Source organism: Plectropomus leopardus, chromosome 14, assembly GCF_008729295.1.
Source record: "Plectropomus leopardus isolate mb chromosome 14, YSFRI_Pleo_2.0, whole genome shotgun sequence".
NCBI lineage: Eukaryota > Metazoa > Chordata > Actinopteri > Perciformes > Serranidae > Plectropomus > Plectropomus leopardus.
This window is the reverse complement of record NC_056476.1, coordinates 28,472,290-28,486,264: the sequence shown is the minus strand read 5'-3', so window position 1 is coordinate 28,486,264 and position 13,975 is coordinate 28,472,290. Positions and strand designations below refer to the sequence as shown.

Sequence of the window (13,975 nt, the reverse complement as noted above, 5' to 3'; positions counted from 1 at the left end):
TGTACCAAACTCGCACTGAACCGTAACTCCTGTGTAGCGTTACAACCCTCAGTGATGGTATTTCTCATGAAATTAAAGAACTGTGTAAATGAGGATTTACTTACAAGAATATCGAAGACTTGGTTGACATCTTTGCCTCTGATCTCGATGCCGTTGATCTCCAGTATCTCATCTCCTTCCGACAGAAGTCCACTCCGTTCAGCTGCTCCACCTCGAACAATACGACTGATCACCACACTATCCATTTCATTACGGACAGTCGCCCCCTATACAACACACACACACACACAAGCAGCGTTATAATAGATAAACATGACTGCAGGCCTGTGTTATGTGCAGCATATCATTTACAGAATATTGGCCCCAGGAAAGACAAAAAAAATGGTACTTTACTGAATTAAATCAGAGATTCTACTAATTAAATTATGTACAGACACATTAATTATAAAGCACTTATCCTAAAAGAGAGCTTAAATACCTTACAGAGAGATTTTTAAAAAAGGGGGAAAAAAGCATAATATTCAAAAGAGGGCAAATAATGTGTTATTTTCGGTTCAACTACTAGTGATGTATCTATCCCATAAGTCTTAAGTGCTAAAGCTTAAAAGCCTTAAGAGAGCCATATTTGCAGATAGGGCTGGAAGCAATATGACCCCTGTAATCCATATCACAGTTTAGTACTGACAAATTACTCTATATGTTTTTAAAATTAGGTTTGAATGACACTTTTATGGCTTCTATTATCTCATCCATGTCTGAGTGTATGGAGTGATGTTAGCACTGACTGTGTAACAGGCTTCTGCATGTGACATGTGAATGAGGTGAGAGTTTTTCTGGCATTACTTTTTCTTGGCCATATACTCTTGTGATCATGTTTCAAGTGATGACACAAAGCTTGAGTTTCCTTTGACGCATCAACTATTTTTCAACACTATTTACATTTAGCTTCAGTCTGTCCCATATCATGTTAACTGATGCCAGATGATGCCCACATTATTATTCTTTCTTCATCTGCACCCGGGGTCCCTGCCCCAAACATGTGACTGTTTCTTCTCTACCTGAGTTTACTACAACAGGGTTCCCACACATTTTCATGATCAAATTTCAAAACTTTTCCATGACTTTTCATGACATTTTTGCCAAACTTGCCTGCTGATTTTTAAAAATATATTACCATAATTTCAGCTAGGTGGCAAACAAGAAGGGAGAGAAGGAAAGCAGAGAGACAATGAAGAAATGTATGTGATGGGAAACAAAACATCACAGATCGAAGCATTATAGAGCTAGCTTTCGCCGACAGCTGCAGAAAAGAAATGTGCCATTATGTTATATTATGTGCAATGTTATCCACTGAGGATAACCGAACCAATTTCATTACACACAAATAAAATACATGACTATTCTGAAAACGTTTACTTGTATTAATCTATCCATAATCTCTGCCAATTCTTCAGTTCTGAAGCTGCTTCCAACTCTCACTAAACACCCTGAAATCACAGGGCTGCCATATATGCGTTAATATGATATATTATCATTCACACATTCACATCAAAGACTGTAGAATAAAGTGTACGGAAAGGCAGTGCCCAAAAAGTGAAGTCAAAACATCTCTATCGCCCCCCGGTGGCTGACTGCAGTATAGGTCACAAACCCTGCCCACTCCATGTTAGTAAATGGAACATTGGCCAAACTGAAAACTCAAAGTGGACGTCAAATTAAGTTTTCCCAAAGATGTTTTTTGTTTTTTAAGGTAGTTCTCATCACCCTGATGTTTGTTCAAGTGTTTGAATTAGTTAATCAATACAGGATTTCCCACACATTCATTTATTTGTAGCCGCCTGTCATGATTCATCTGCCTCCATGAACTGATTTATTAGTTTATTATTGAAGCTGGACGGTTCATTAGGAGCCCTGTTGGAATATATATATACTGTTCAGTTATACATTGCAACATACTCTTGGAGTGCAGAGCTTTCTTTGTGTACCGTTGGAGCAGCTAAACACCAGGTGCAGTGAAAGTGAAACTTAAATGCCAATTGCACAGCGTCTTAAAGTTTGCATTCACCACCTCTGCAGCAGCTGCTCCTCTCCTACATTGCTCTAACAGCTCTAATAGGATTAATTATCTGCACCGTGAGTCTCACTCCTCAAACACCTCATGATTAGTTCTGCTGGAACTGCATTCACGGGCCTGCAAAAATGTCCAAATTTAGAAAGGGGACACAAAATGATAAAAAGGGGACACACACAAGGGACACCCTAAGCTACCACTGCACATTGATTCTTTTCCAATTCTGTGAGTTTCACTAATTGATGCCATAGAAAGAGGGTGTGACATCAAGACTGACAACTGTGTGAGTGTCAATTGGTACTACTAACTGGCATTTTTTGCTACTGGTTTGCGCCACTGTATAGGCAGGAACCCCATACTATGGCTTCACTTCCCGATCTCTGTTGTGCTGACTCTTGCCTCAAATTATGTCACCGGTGCAAGATTGCAGCAGCTGTATCCTGGATATTTTGGCTTCATTTTTGTACAGTGGGAGGAGTGGAGTGGAGCTGCTTCGTCCACGTTTATATACTGTCCTTGATTCACCCCCAGAGTGTAGGTGATTTTAAGAGTCTAATCCTAACCTGACTGTGGGTAGGCGGTAGGAAAACATGCAATCTCGACAAAGAGAGACCCCAGTCGTTCCTCTACCAGTAATTACACTGAGCGATTAAAAGCTAGCAGAATTAAAGCTCAAGTGTGGCAGGATGTCAGCTCTCTATGTAACTGCCTACTCATTGATTTTATGTGAGTGAATAAGTGTTCGTCTTACCAGTGGTATGTCCTGGGCTTTCTCAATGCGAACTATCTTGACAGTCTCTCCCCCCCACTGGGTCAGTGTTTCTCCTTGGGCGGGCAGCGGCTCAGGCTGCATTTCCATCTCTGCTATGCTGTCATGAGCCAGGAGCAATGACTGCAAAACACACATGCACACGCACACAAAAAGCTTAGCTAAAGGACTGAAGCAATGACAATCGCTACAGGAATCTTTTGTGTATTTGCTAATACAACTTTGTGTGTGTGTGTGTGTGTGTGTGTGTGTGTCTACCTGGATGTGTGTGTCTGACAGCAGGCTGTGGAGTTCGAGTCCCTCTTTGTTCTGACTTGACTGGATGAGATTCCTGGCCTGGATCCATAGCAACATAAACATCATTGGCATCATGACCAGAAATATTACCATAGCAATAGTATATTATCGCCGTAGCAACTGCAGACAACTCTGAACATCACATAATAATTTTGCAGTAAGTGATTATATGCCTCATTGTAAAGTACAGCCCTCAAACTAAATTCATACAAAATAATGAAGGGTTCATCCATTCTGGGCTCAGGTTACAATGAAGTGAATTTATTTTCTGTTCTTTACAGTGGGAGGATTAATCTGAGGCCTCATTACAGAAAATTCCTAAATCTGACATCATGTTTTATCTCAGTTTAGGATGGCACTTAGGAGTTTTTGTATTGCAGAAACATGTTTCCTACCTGCATTTATCTTATCTTAGGATAGCAATTTAGCTATTTCACAACTGTCCTAACTTAAGGAATTCCCAAGTTAGGAATCCTACATTAGGATGGCATAGAACCTGCTCAAAAATTTAAAAGAATTAGCAGCCACAGGTCTGAATAGCAAAAACAATGAAGATGCAGAACAACATGAACCCTGAAATATGATGACGAAATTGCTACTCAAACCATATGATGACATTAAAAGAAAAAAAAAGAAACAAAACTTTCCTATAAGGTGGAAGTTTACAATTCATGCCTCCAACTTGTTGTAGCTAAAAGTGAAAGCCCGTCTTTTTTCGTTCATGATAGCAAGCTGACCAGCCAGTGACAAGTGAGAGCTGTTAATATTATGGCTTTCCAATCTCCAGTAGCCCACTGGTACATTCTAATCAAAGATACAAGCATCTCATGTATATTCTAAACACGTACTGAACAACACTTTGGATGGTCACAGTAAATGGCCACTCCAAAATATGCAGTTTGATCACACAGAACATGACACAGACGTCACAAGTTGTGTGTCAGAGGCATGCTGCCTGTAGAAATGCCCAGCAGAGCTGTTACCTATAAACTGAATGTTTATTTCACTACTATAAGATGTTGCCGATGTTGTTTCCCTACCACAGACCACAGGTAAGACCTCCACATCCAGCCTCTTTACCTGCAGGATCGTCTGAAAGCAGCCAATTGAACAGCTGATTCAACACTTGGTTTACATAACCGCAGAATTTCTGCACAAATAGACAGAAACCGTCTCAGGGAAGCTTATCTGCATGCATCATCCTCACTAGGATCTTGATCTAACAGCACTTTGTCATTGTTATAAACTTGTGCAAGTGGGAGGCTGGTTGGATGTAATGCCAAATTCAGAGATGATTTAATGCAGTGAAATGAACATCAAGTTCACAGAAAACAGCTCTGGTGGACATTCTTGCGGTCAGCATGCCAATAGCACGCTCCCTCATCTGTGGCATTGTGTTAAGAGTGACCATTTCAAGGCACAGCCGTGCAGCAATGATGATGTTCAATCTGCATCTTGATCTGATATCACAAGTGTTGTCCCTGGATCGATGACTAATTGTTTGTCCAGGATTCACATTCTAACCAACCAATCACTTCTCGATTGTGATGTCATTCAAAGTGCGCTGTGCAGATAACCGTCCATAAAGAAAAAAAAAGAAACGCCCATTTCACATCCATTCCAGCAGCAACTGCACACAGGGATTTAGTTGGATTTTAAGCACATTTTTGGGGTGTGGGAATTACAAAATACATACTTCTGTTGCCTCTGTTGGGACTATTCAATGGGAAATAGACATGTTTGAAAAACACATGTAATAGGACTTGTAGTAACTTAAGCTCTACCTGCTAAGCGAAGCTGAGTAAGCAGGCTAAAAGGCAGCTTGCTGCTGAAATGTTTTGCATCAGAGAAAAGCCTGCGTATGATTGTATTTTTCTGAATAATTGACGTTACCGACCATACCTGCACCTTGGCGATGTGTGAGTTAACCCTTCTTAATATCACATAAGCAACTTTATGCATGTGAATTGAAAAGTGCTCACTAACATGGATTTTAACAAATTTGTGACTAAAAGTTGAGAGAAATACATCTTTCGAGTGCATACAAAGTGTTTCTTTAATTTAAATGTGAAAATTTGGTAGTAAAAACAAAAGCATTGCTCAGTTTTTGTTCAGTGTAAATAATTCAAGCATGACAAGTGCTGATTAAAGAAAATTTAGAAAAGATAGGAGGTCTGAGATGTTATAAGACACAGCCAGGTGTTTAGAAATTGTTTCTGTAATGGGAGGATATTTTTTCCCCTATCTTTGAAACTAACAGTTAGGAAAGGACAAGCATTTAAAATATTTTTCTGTAATGAGGCCAAAAGTCACATGGAGACAACATAAGAATAACAGTGTATTTGTTAGGTTAGATTGGGCAACAGTTTGTTCAAATGTGGCAGGAACCATCTATTCTCTACATTATATCTTCTGCTATATACTAACATTATCATGTTAGAATGAAAAGAGAGAGGACAATTTGTGAAATTTGTCCTTAATTTCAAATTGGGTGAGGATTTAAAACAGTTTCTGTAGCTGGCCTGATTTAATCTAAAACTGGGAGGAGAGAAGCTACGAGCTGGACATAAAATCCAGTAACATATTCTGAGAGCCTAAAATCCTGCTGCCCACTGTGACTGTTTTTATTTTTATCATTTCTTTTCCACTTCATTATCGATGACAAAGGAACGTGTTTGTGGGACTGCAGTATGAGAGCTGAGAGCCTTTTTTTGCTTTAAAGCCAAATGCAGGGCAGGGGGCGGAGATGCCAACATGGAGCAGAAATAATGTGCTGCTCTTTAATGAGATTCCACTGAAATGAGCCATGAATAGATCTTAAGAGCTCGCCAAATCAACTCTGGGGCCGAAAAAGAATGGCAGCACTAATTGTGTGAGCATCCTGAATGTTGGCTTCACTTGAACTGGTTATCATCACCCTGCTGTCATCTGGTAGTCAACCATAAAAACATCTAACTTTACACTACTTTACTACTTTACTACTTAGTTCTCTACTTTAAATCATTTCAGTCAGTCCAGCAGCTCTGGATCTCTCTGTCTGATGAATCAACTCACATATGAGCTCAAACTGACGGATAAATCTTTAATTAAACAGGCTGCTGATTAAATATGATTACAAAATAAAAGAGTTGGCTGACAGAAATTAGTCTGTGTGTTTACATGCACATACTCGGAGCACCCGTGCTCGGCTCTAATTGATGCTGAACAGAGCAGCTCTGTCTCCAACATCGTTGTTTGCGAACACACTCGTTGACCTAGACCGTCGCTGTGCATGTGTGCGTGCGCGTGTGTTAGCCCTCTCTTAGATGACCGTGATGCAACAAGAGCTGTCAAGGAATTAAACAGATGACATAAAATCAAAGTGGATGTACCTCCATGGCCAGCTGAAGTGCCTGGTGTGTGTGTGGGTATGGAGGGGAGGGTCGGTGCATGCTGGTGGCCACGGCATTATGGATCTTCAGCGCTGATTGGAAGTCAGACTAAAGGTGAAAACAGACACCAACATGTTCTGTTAGATTCCTTCAAGCTGCAGCTCAAACAGTAAGTATATACATGTTCCCCTTTCTCATCACTACACCTGTATTTTTTGATATTGTTTAAAAGTGACACCAATGAGAAATTAAATCTACCACGCTGTGAAATGTTCACACTTTGTTACTGTGGATCACTGATTTATGAAGAAAGTGTCTATATGTATACACTGTTCATTAAGCTTTTCTATTTGCTGTTTTCAAACTGACGGGGTCCACTCAGGTTGTCTTTGATAATTTGTTTTGTCCATTTACACTTCTTTTGGGAAATACAGAAGAACAGGAAAGTTAGGGCGAGCACTGATAACTAACCAACATGACCGATCAAAGACATGTTGCACATCTCACTGCTGATCAAACACAAACTGAAAACTCATCAGCTGTTCTGGACACAACATAGTGAGTTTGACTCTTTGAAACTTGGACTGACCTGACTTTTCTTGTGCTGCGTTCAGAACCTTTCGAACCCTTGCTTTTTTGCAAGAAATTAGTAGATTTAGAAAACTGTTTTTTCAAACAGCTAAAGAACACTAACCAAAATACCACATTTATACTATTTTAATTATGTATTTAAATGGAATTTACATGTTATTTTTCTGGGTGATGTCTGTGTTTGTTTTTGTTTTTTTCCTTTGTTTTTATTCTTTCATTTACTCATTTACATATATATATTTTTTGTTGTTGCTAATTTTTCAGGTATATTTCTTGTGCTTTAAAAAAAAACCTTTTTCTGGAGTGTAAAGTGGAAGTTTTGTCTCCCTCTTTTGGCTGTGAGAGTAATTACATATACAGCAGAATGTCAGATGCAGTGAAAGGTAAAATTTCGTTGCACTAGGTCTAAGAATTTACTTTCACGCAACAGATTAGTTATCCACCCCGCAACTCAAACTCCTAAAACTGTGACTAATGATTTCACAGAATGTTAAAAAAATTGTTAAAAAAAAACAAAAACTGGAACTCTGGTGACAGTCATCAGTCTTAGAGCTGAACTTAAAACTGGGTTCCTTCGCATGAAATACAGGTCCAGGGTCCAGGTTCAATTTCCTTGAAGTGATTCATGGCATTTCAAGGCTTTTTGATTGTGACAAATGGTACAGCACTCTGGGGAAAATACTGAATTATTTGTTAGTTGTGCGCATAATAATATCTGACTTAAGAGTATTTAATACAGGCACAAAAGAATGCTTATCTGTAGCTTCAATTCCCAAAAGATTTAAATTGCCCCTCTGTAGCCTCCAGCCCCCCTCCCCACACTGAAGCCTTCATTCCAACAGCAGGAATCTTGTGAGTCATGGATGCTCCACCTCAGACAGCGGTGACAGCTCTTTGTAAATCCCTCCTACATGGTAGGCCCAAAAGTCTTGAAAAACACCACAGTCACATATTGATTTAAAGCTCTAAATCTCATATATTCTCTTTGTATTACCTTGTTTAGTAGTGCAAGAACCAGTTCGATGTCATTCTGACTCTGCTGGTCGGACAGGCAGCTCCGGACCTGCTTCAGTGACAGCAGCAACTCCTCCAACTCTGTGAGAAAAAAACACACACACAAGGTTATCGTCTTTCTGAATAAACTGTTCAACTTAAGGTTGATTCAATCTCCAGCTCTCTGTATCTCAGATTTGTTACCAGATAATGTCGTTATGAGAGAATGAAAGAGATAATGCGTCTGCCTGGCTACAACAACGGGATGTAGAATAATATTAGGACACTGGAAATCATCTAGTCTCTGCTGTTTTAGGGGAGTGGGTTGAACTGATGACAAAAAATGGCCATGTTGAACGTGTTACATCCAGAATCATGGGGAGAGAAGATATTAATGATCAAATCTTGGGCCGTTTTTTGGCCTTAATAGAGGGAATGCTTAACTAATGCGGTAATGACACCTGCTTTGATGAACTGCTAGATTCTGAAATAACTGGTACTGTGAAAGCACTTTTTTGTTGTTTGTTTGTGTGTTGTATTTTTTTGTCTCTTTTTTGTTGTATATCTGTCTTTACTGGAGTTGTGCTTTTTGTTCAGAAAAGATGGGACAGTGGACATTTGTCTTCATTATGTGTTAAAACTGTTTTGTTCTAAAGTCCTTACTAAGCACATAAGAAATAAAATAAAACAAGCCCACAATAATAACCTTTTACGTAAACATATGTACCTACACAAAAGACAAAGGGCTAAAATTAGAGATGTACTTTACTATCAGATGATGGCAGAAGACAGCCTGCTTGTCCTGGCTTCAGATTCATGTGTGTGTGTGTGTGTGTGTGTGTGTGTGTGTGTGTGTGTGTGTGTGTGTGTGTGTGTGTGTGTGTGTGTGTGTGTGTGTGTGTGTGAGAGAGAGAGGGAGACTGCATCTGATTTCTTATTCAAGACTTCACTTTTTCATTGTGTACCTGTTTGTGTGATGGTGTGTGTGTGTGTGATGGTGTGTGTGTGTGTGATGGTGTGTGTGTCAACATTACCACCCCTAACAAAGTTTTAATTAAGTCACCCTCAAGAGCCTCTCGTGTCCTTCTCTCCCTCCCTGAGGAATTCCCTCCCTAACGGCAGACATGTCTTCCTTACATTCCTTTCCCTCCCTGCCAGCTTCTCTCTTTCCATCCGTTTAACCCTCCCCTCCTTTTTTCCTCTTCTTCAACACTTAGTTCTTTTCATATTTAAATGATCTTTTAAGTTATAATGTCCCTCTCACCTCCACCTCTTTATTCTTTCCTTTCCCTCTGGGAGCTTTACCGCATCAATGATCTGTAATTCTACTCTTCTATGTGTGTGTGTGTGTGTGTGTGTGTGCGTGTGTTACCCAGCAGTGGGTGTGTGTGCTGGCCGCTGAGCGCTGGCTGCTGTGGTGTGTACGAGTCTTGCAGGAATGTGGGGTTGTCGATGCCGATGTGGGGATGCTGGGAGAGCTTCCTGAGTCTGAGCGAGGCGTTCAGGTCTAGCTGCCGACCCTCCTCCTCTCTGCGGCGACGCAGATCCTCCTGACGATCACACACACACATGCACAAAAAAATACTTTAAATATAGAAATACAACTGAACATATGAATTGACCATTTGATGATTCAGTAACAAAAACTCTAAACTCTGATTTACTATGTAATTTGAACATTTAAGTAAAACAAAAATGACCCAGTTTCTCCATGGAAAGGAATAGCTTTATCGTAATCCATTTAGAAAAAAGCTAACCCTGAATCTGCACATGTAAACATGTGGCTGATTTAATGATTTGTCACTTTTAGTCATAAATAAAGCACCCACATCTCACACAAACCATCTTTAACCCTGGGATGAAGTAAACAAGACTTCACTGTGTCATTGTTGATGAAAAGAAATCTGTTGTGTCTTTTTGCAGTTTCATCAAATGTGAAAGTATTTTTGTACAAACACAATTATCGAAGTGATGGCCAAATGATTGATTAAAAGAAGAGGAACCCGGGTTTACTGTAAAACAACCAACAGCAATATTTGGTCACATTCTATTAAAATAGAAACAATGTATATTTTATTTTTACTAATAGCTGATGTAATCATATCTTTAACAAAAATAAATACCAAACTGGAGCTTAATTTGTAGAAAACAATCACAATTGAAAGGTGGACCAACTCAAATTCCCGAGGTGTTGGGTTCAATGACCTTTCTATGTACTGTTTGTGACATTAGACAGCTTGTGACCTTTTTTATATCACAGACAAATTCTCATAGACCTACATACTACTCATAATAACATGACAAACTCCAGCTAACCAACATTTAAAATGGATCTTTTTTCTCACAAACATTGAAATGACATTTGTCCTCTGCAACAACAACAAAAAAAAAATCCAAATTTCCTAAATTGAAAACCCAATAACTACCTAATAAATCAGTATCTGAATATCCGAACATTTGGGTCCAGTCCGAAATGGTACCTGACCACTTATAGCTCACCATCTTTCAAGTACAGGGGTGATCAGGCAGGGGTGATGACTCTACAGTTCCATCTGTCAGCACCAGTGGTGTTTGCATGTGGACACACACATGGTTTCATGACTGAGAGTAAAGCTGGTACCATTAACAGACACTAAGCAGTAAAGGCGGGCTCTGACTTTTTCATGTGTGATGAAGACAGTGTCCACTGTAGGCCCCAATCACACCACAGAACGTTGCTAGAAAAGCGTCCCCAGCAACCATTGACTTCCTATGGTACAGAGTGACTGGTGTGTGGTCCTCTCTTGCACCACATGTCAGGGTTTTCTAGCATTTTTTTTTAATTCTCAACTTTTCAGTACAACGACTTTGATAGTTTCTGGAAGGCTACAGTCAGGGAGAGAGAGAGAAGGAGAGAGAGATAGATAGATAGATATATATATAGAGAGAGCACATGTAAGAAGGGCGCATCACGCTGTTTTGGCCATCGTGTTTTGCCCAACATGCTTTACCAAGGTGTTTTTTTTTTTTAATTCTCTTTTTATTAGGATTTTTTATGGTACATATGTTCATTAACATAACCAAACTCTCATACATCCGTTCTGTTAATTAACATTCCACATTGCAGAATGTTTGTAGTACCATGAACAACACAGAGATGAATGAATAGTCCTTTCACCATAATAACTGAGATGAGTCTTTAAGAGTACATAATAGGAACTATTCTCCCTAGAACAGGGTTATATAACTTGTGGGGTATACCTTTAAGTTTCTCAAGAAAACTTTTACTACACAGGTAAGAAGGATCAAACAAACACACACAAAGAAAGAAATATGAAAGTACATACAACATATCATTAAATAAATGATGGCCGTACCTGTGTAACTAATCTAATCCATCTCTCCCATCTTTTTAAAAACGCATCTTGTTGCAATCTTATGGTAAAGGTTATTCTTTCCATCTTGAATATATCATATACTATGTCAAACCACTCACCCACTGTAGGTCTCTCTGGTTTCAACCACTTCCTTGTAATAGTTTTCCTACAAGCGGCAGTGAGAATTTGAAATAAATATTTATCCTGAGAAGTGACATTTTCCCCTGGTAGGGCGCCTAAGTATAAAGATACAAACTTAAATGGAATGTCTATCTGGAATACTTTCTTCAAAAATGTATACACCTCCTGCCAAAAGGGGAGCAATATTGAACATGACCAAAATATGTGAAAATGATTAGCCTCCGGGGATCCGCACTGTCTCCAACATACAGATGAATTGGTATAATTTCTTTTTTGAACTGGAGTGATGAAAAACCTAATAAGGTTTTTCCAGCAAAACTACCAAGGTGTTTTTAAAGCAGTTGCGCCTGTAGTGACACATCAGGGTGTGATTGGGGCCTAAGGTGAGATTCAGTTGTATAATTGCTATTTCAATATTTACTTATTTAGACGGTTGGGGAGGGCACAACAACACTGCTGTGGTTTGATGAGGGGTATGCAGGATCCATCTTGAACCAAAGGACTATAAGTCAAGATATCTGAGACTGCTGCTGTGACTCTGATCATACTTTGTTAGAAATCTGTCACAACTTTATGGAAGTGTAACACTAAAATGCTCTTTCTCTTTGCCATACTTACAGCTATGCATGGAAAAATGGCCTCTGTGTCACTATTGGTCAGCATCACAGAACAATGGTCAGCGTAAGGCTAGGGCTGTGGATATGACTTTAAAATAATATCACAATATTTTTAGGCTATATCGTGATACACAATATTGATAACAGATATCTCTTTGAAATCTCCTCTAAATTACTGTACACTGGTCTTAAATACAAAATTAATAAATGAACTAAAGTTATAAATAAAGTATCTACTGCCATAAAATAAAGTGACATAAACTACTGTTAAAATAAAGCTCAGTTATAATGTTGAATAAATTAAAAAGCTAAATAAAGTATCGTTACAGTGACGCTGAAGAAAGTATTGTCAAATTAAATAAATCAAAGCTGATCTCGTGGTGCTTTTATTTTGAGGGACCTGACTCATCTCACACTGGAGTGTTGATGTTTTTGCTGTTGTCTTGCAGCTTCCAGACAACAGCTGGATGTTAGCATTAGCAGAAAGTTAGCTGGAAACAAATTAAAAGCTCTCCAGTTCAGAGATTGCAAAGATTTTTAAGTCACTCTGATGCTCTGTGTTTGGAAAATGTGACTGAATAGTTGTGCAGAACACAAAAACACAAAGCCTCACCTGCTCGCACTACTGCCACTACCACTCATTAAGTTAGACTGTCCTTTTTCTTGTGCATCGTGTAGACGGCCCCTCGGCCACACGAACAGGCGCAAAGCATTATCAGATGATGTAAACAAAATAAACGATACAGCATAATATGAGACAATATACATTTTTTTTGTCAGACGATATATTTCGTCATATCACACATTGCGGCAGTTTGATATCGAACAATTTATCATTTTTCCAAACTAATCATATATTTTGTTTCTAAATTTCTAACCTGCAAAGTAACTAAAGTGGATCATTCAGAAATTTGGAGCATTGGAAGTTTAAAATGGAAATATTAAAGTGAAGTACTAACACTACTTGAGTTGAGCACCTGTGTCAATGTACTTGTTCACATTCCACCGCTGCTTTTGTGAAGTCAGCTTGTGTAAAAATATGCAGACTATGTTGGCACTGAGTAGTGACCGTGACATAGCCCAATGGAATTTTATTTGTTCTTTGTTTCCTTTCTCATTCTGCACTTACTATGACTATATAATCAGCCTTGGCTGCTCTTAAATGCACTTAATGATTGAATGTGACCTGCATGCTTGTTGAAGCTTTAGTGTTGCGTAAAATAAGCACAAGTAACAAGTGTGTGTGTGTATACCTGGTGCTGTCGTATCCTCTCCAGCTGCGCGGATCGTCGGACCGGTAGCGTTCGGCTCCCCAGCTCTCCCGGACAGTCCACGGCCATTTCCCGGTGCTGCTGTCCTCCTCTCTGCTCTTCATCTACTCCTCCTCCTCCTCCTCCTCCTCCCTCCCCAGCGACATGGCCGTTCAGATGGGAGGTTGTCATCCCTCACACACACCAAGAGTCCAAGTGTTTGTGTGGGTTGCAGGGATTTTAAGGCTAGTATATGTATAAATTAGGCAAGTCTATGAGGGCATCTCAGTAAACAGGGCAGCCATGATAACTTCACCTGTAGAGGAAGCAGAAAAAATAAGTTATTAATCTAGTTGGTGACTTTCTGCCACCCAACATTCCTACAGATACACAATAAGAGGAGGCGTCCTCATACCATTCAGCAGAGACACTATCAGACCCAGGTCTCATAAATGGTGTCTATCAGGTATCTGTTTATTGGCCCTAAATTCCAAAACAAGTGTGGTAATGGACTGGACT

At 39.4% G+C, this 13,975-nt stretch overlaps 1 protein-coding gene across 1 annotated transcript in view; it reads right to left on the bottom strand.

The window, feature by feature from the left end:
* Positions 1-13,975, bottom strand: part of pals1a (protein associated with LIN7 1, MAGUK family member a) — a 38,376-nt gene that overhangs the window by 8,981 nt on the left and 15,420 nt on the right. The window contains exons 2-8 of the mRNA XM_042500911.1: positions 13,460-13,772; positions 9,465-9,642; positions 8,094-8,194; positions 6,509-6,616; positions 3,099-3,176; positions 2,823-2,963; positions 105-266 (exon numbers count right to left, since the gene is read on the bottom strand). Of these exons, the coding sequence (XP_042356845.1) occupies positions 105-266; positions 2,823-2,963; positions 3,099-3,176; positions 6,509-6,616; positions 8,094-8,194; positions 9,465-9,642; positions 13,460-13,648 (957 nt within the window). The 5' untranslated portion in view covers positions 13,649-13,772. The remainder of the gene's footprint in view (positions 1-104; positions 267-2,822; positions 2,964-3,098; positions 3,177-6,508; positions 6,617-8,093; positions 8,195-9,464; positions 9,643-13,459; positions 13,773-13,975) is intronic.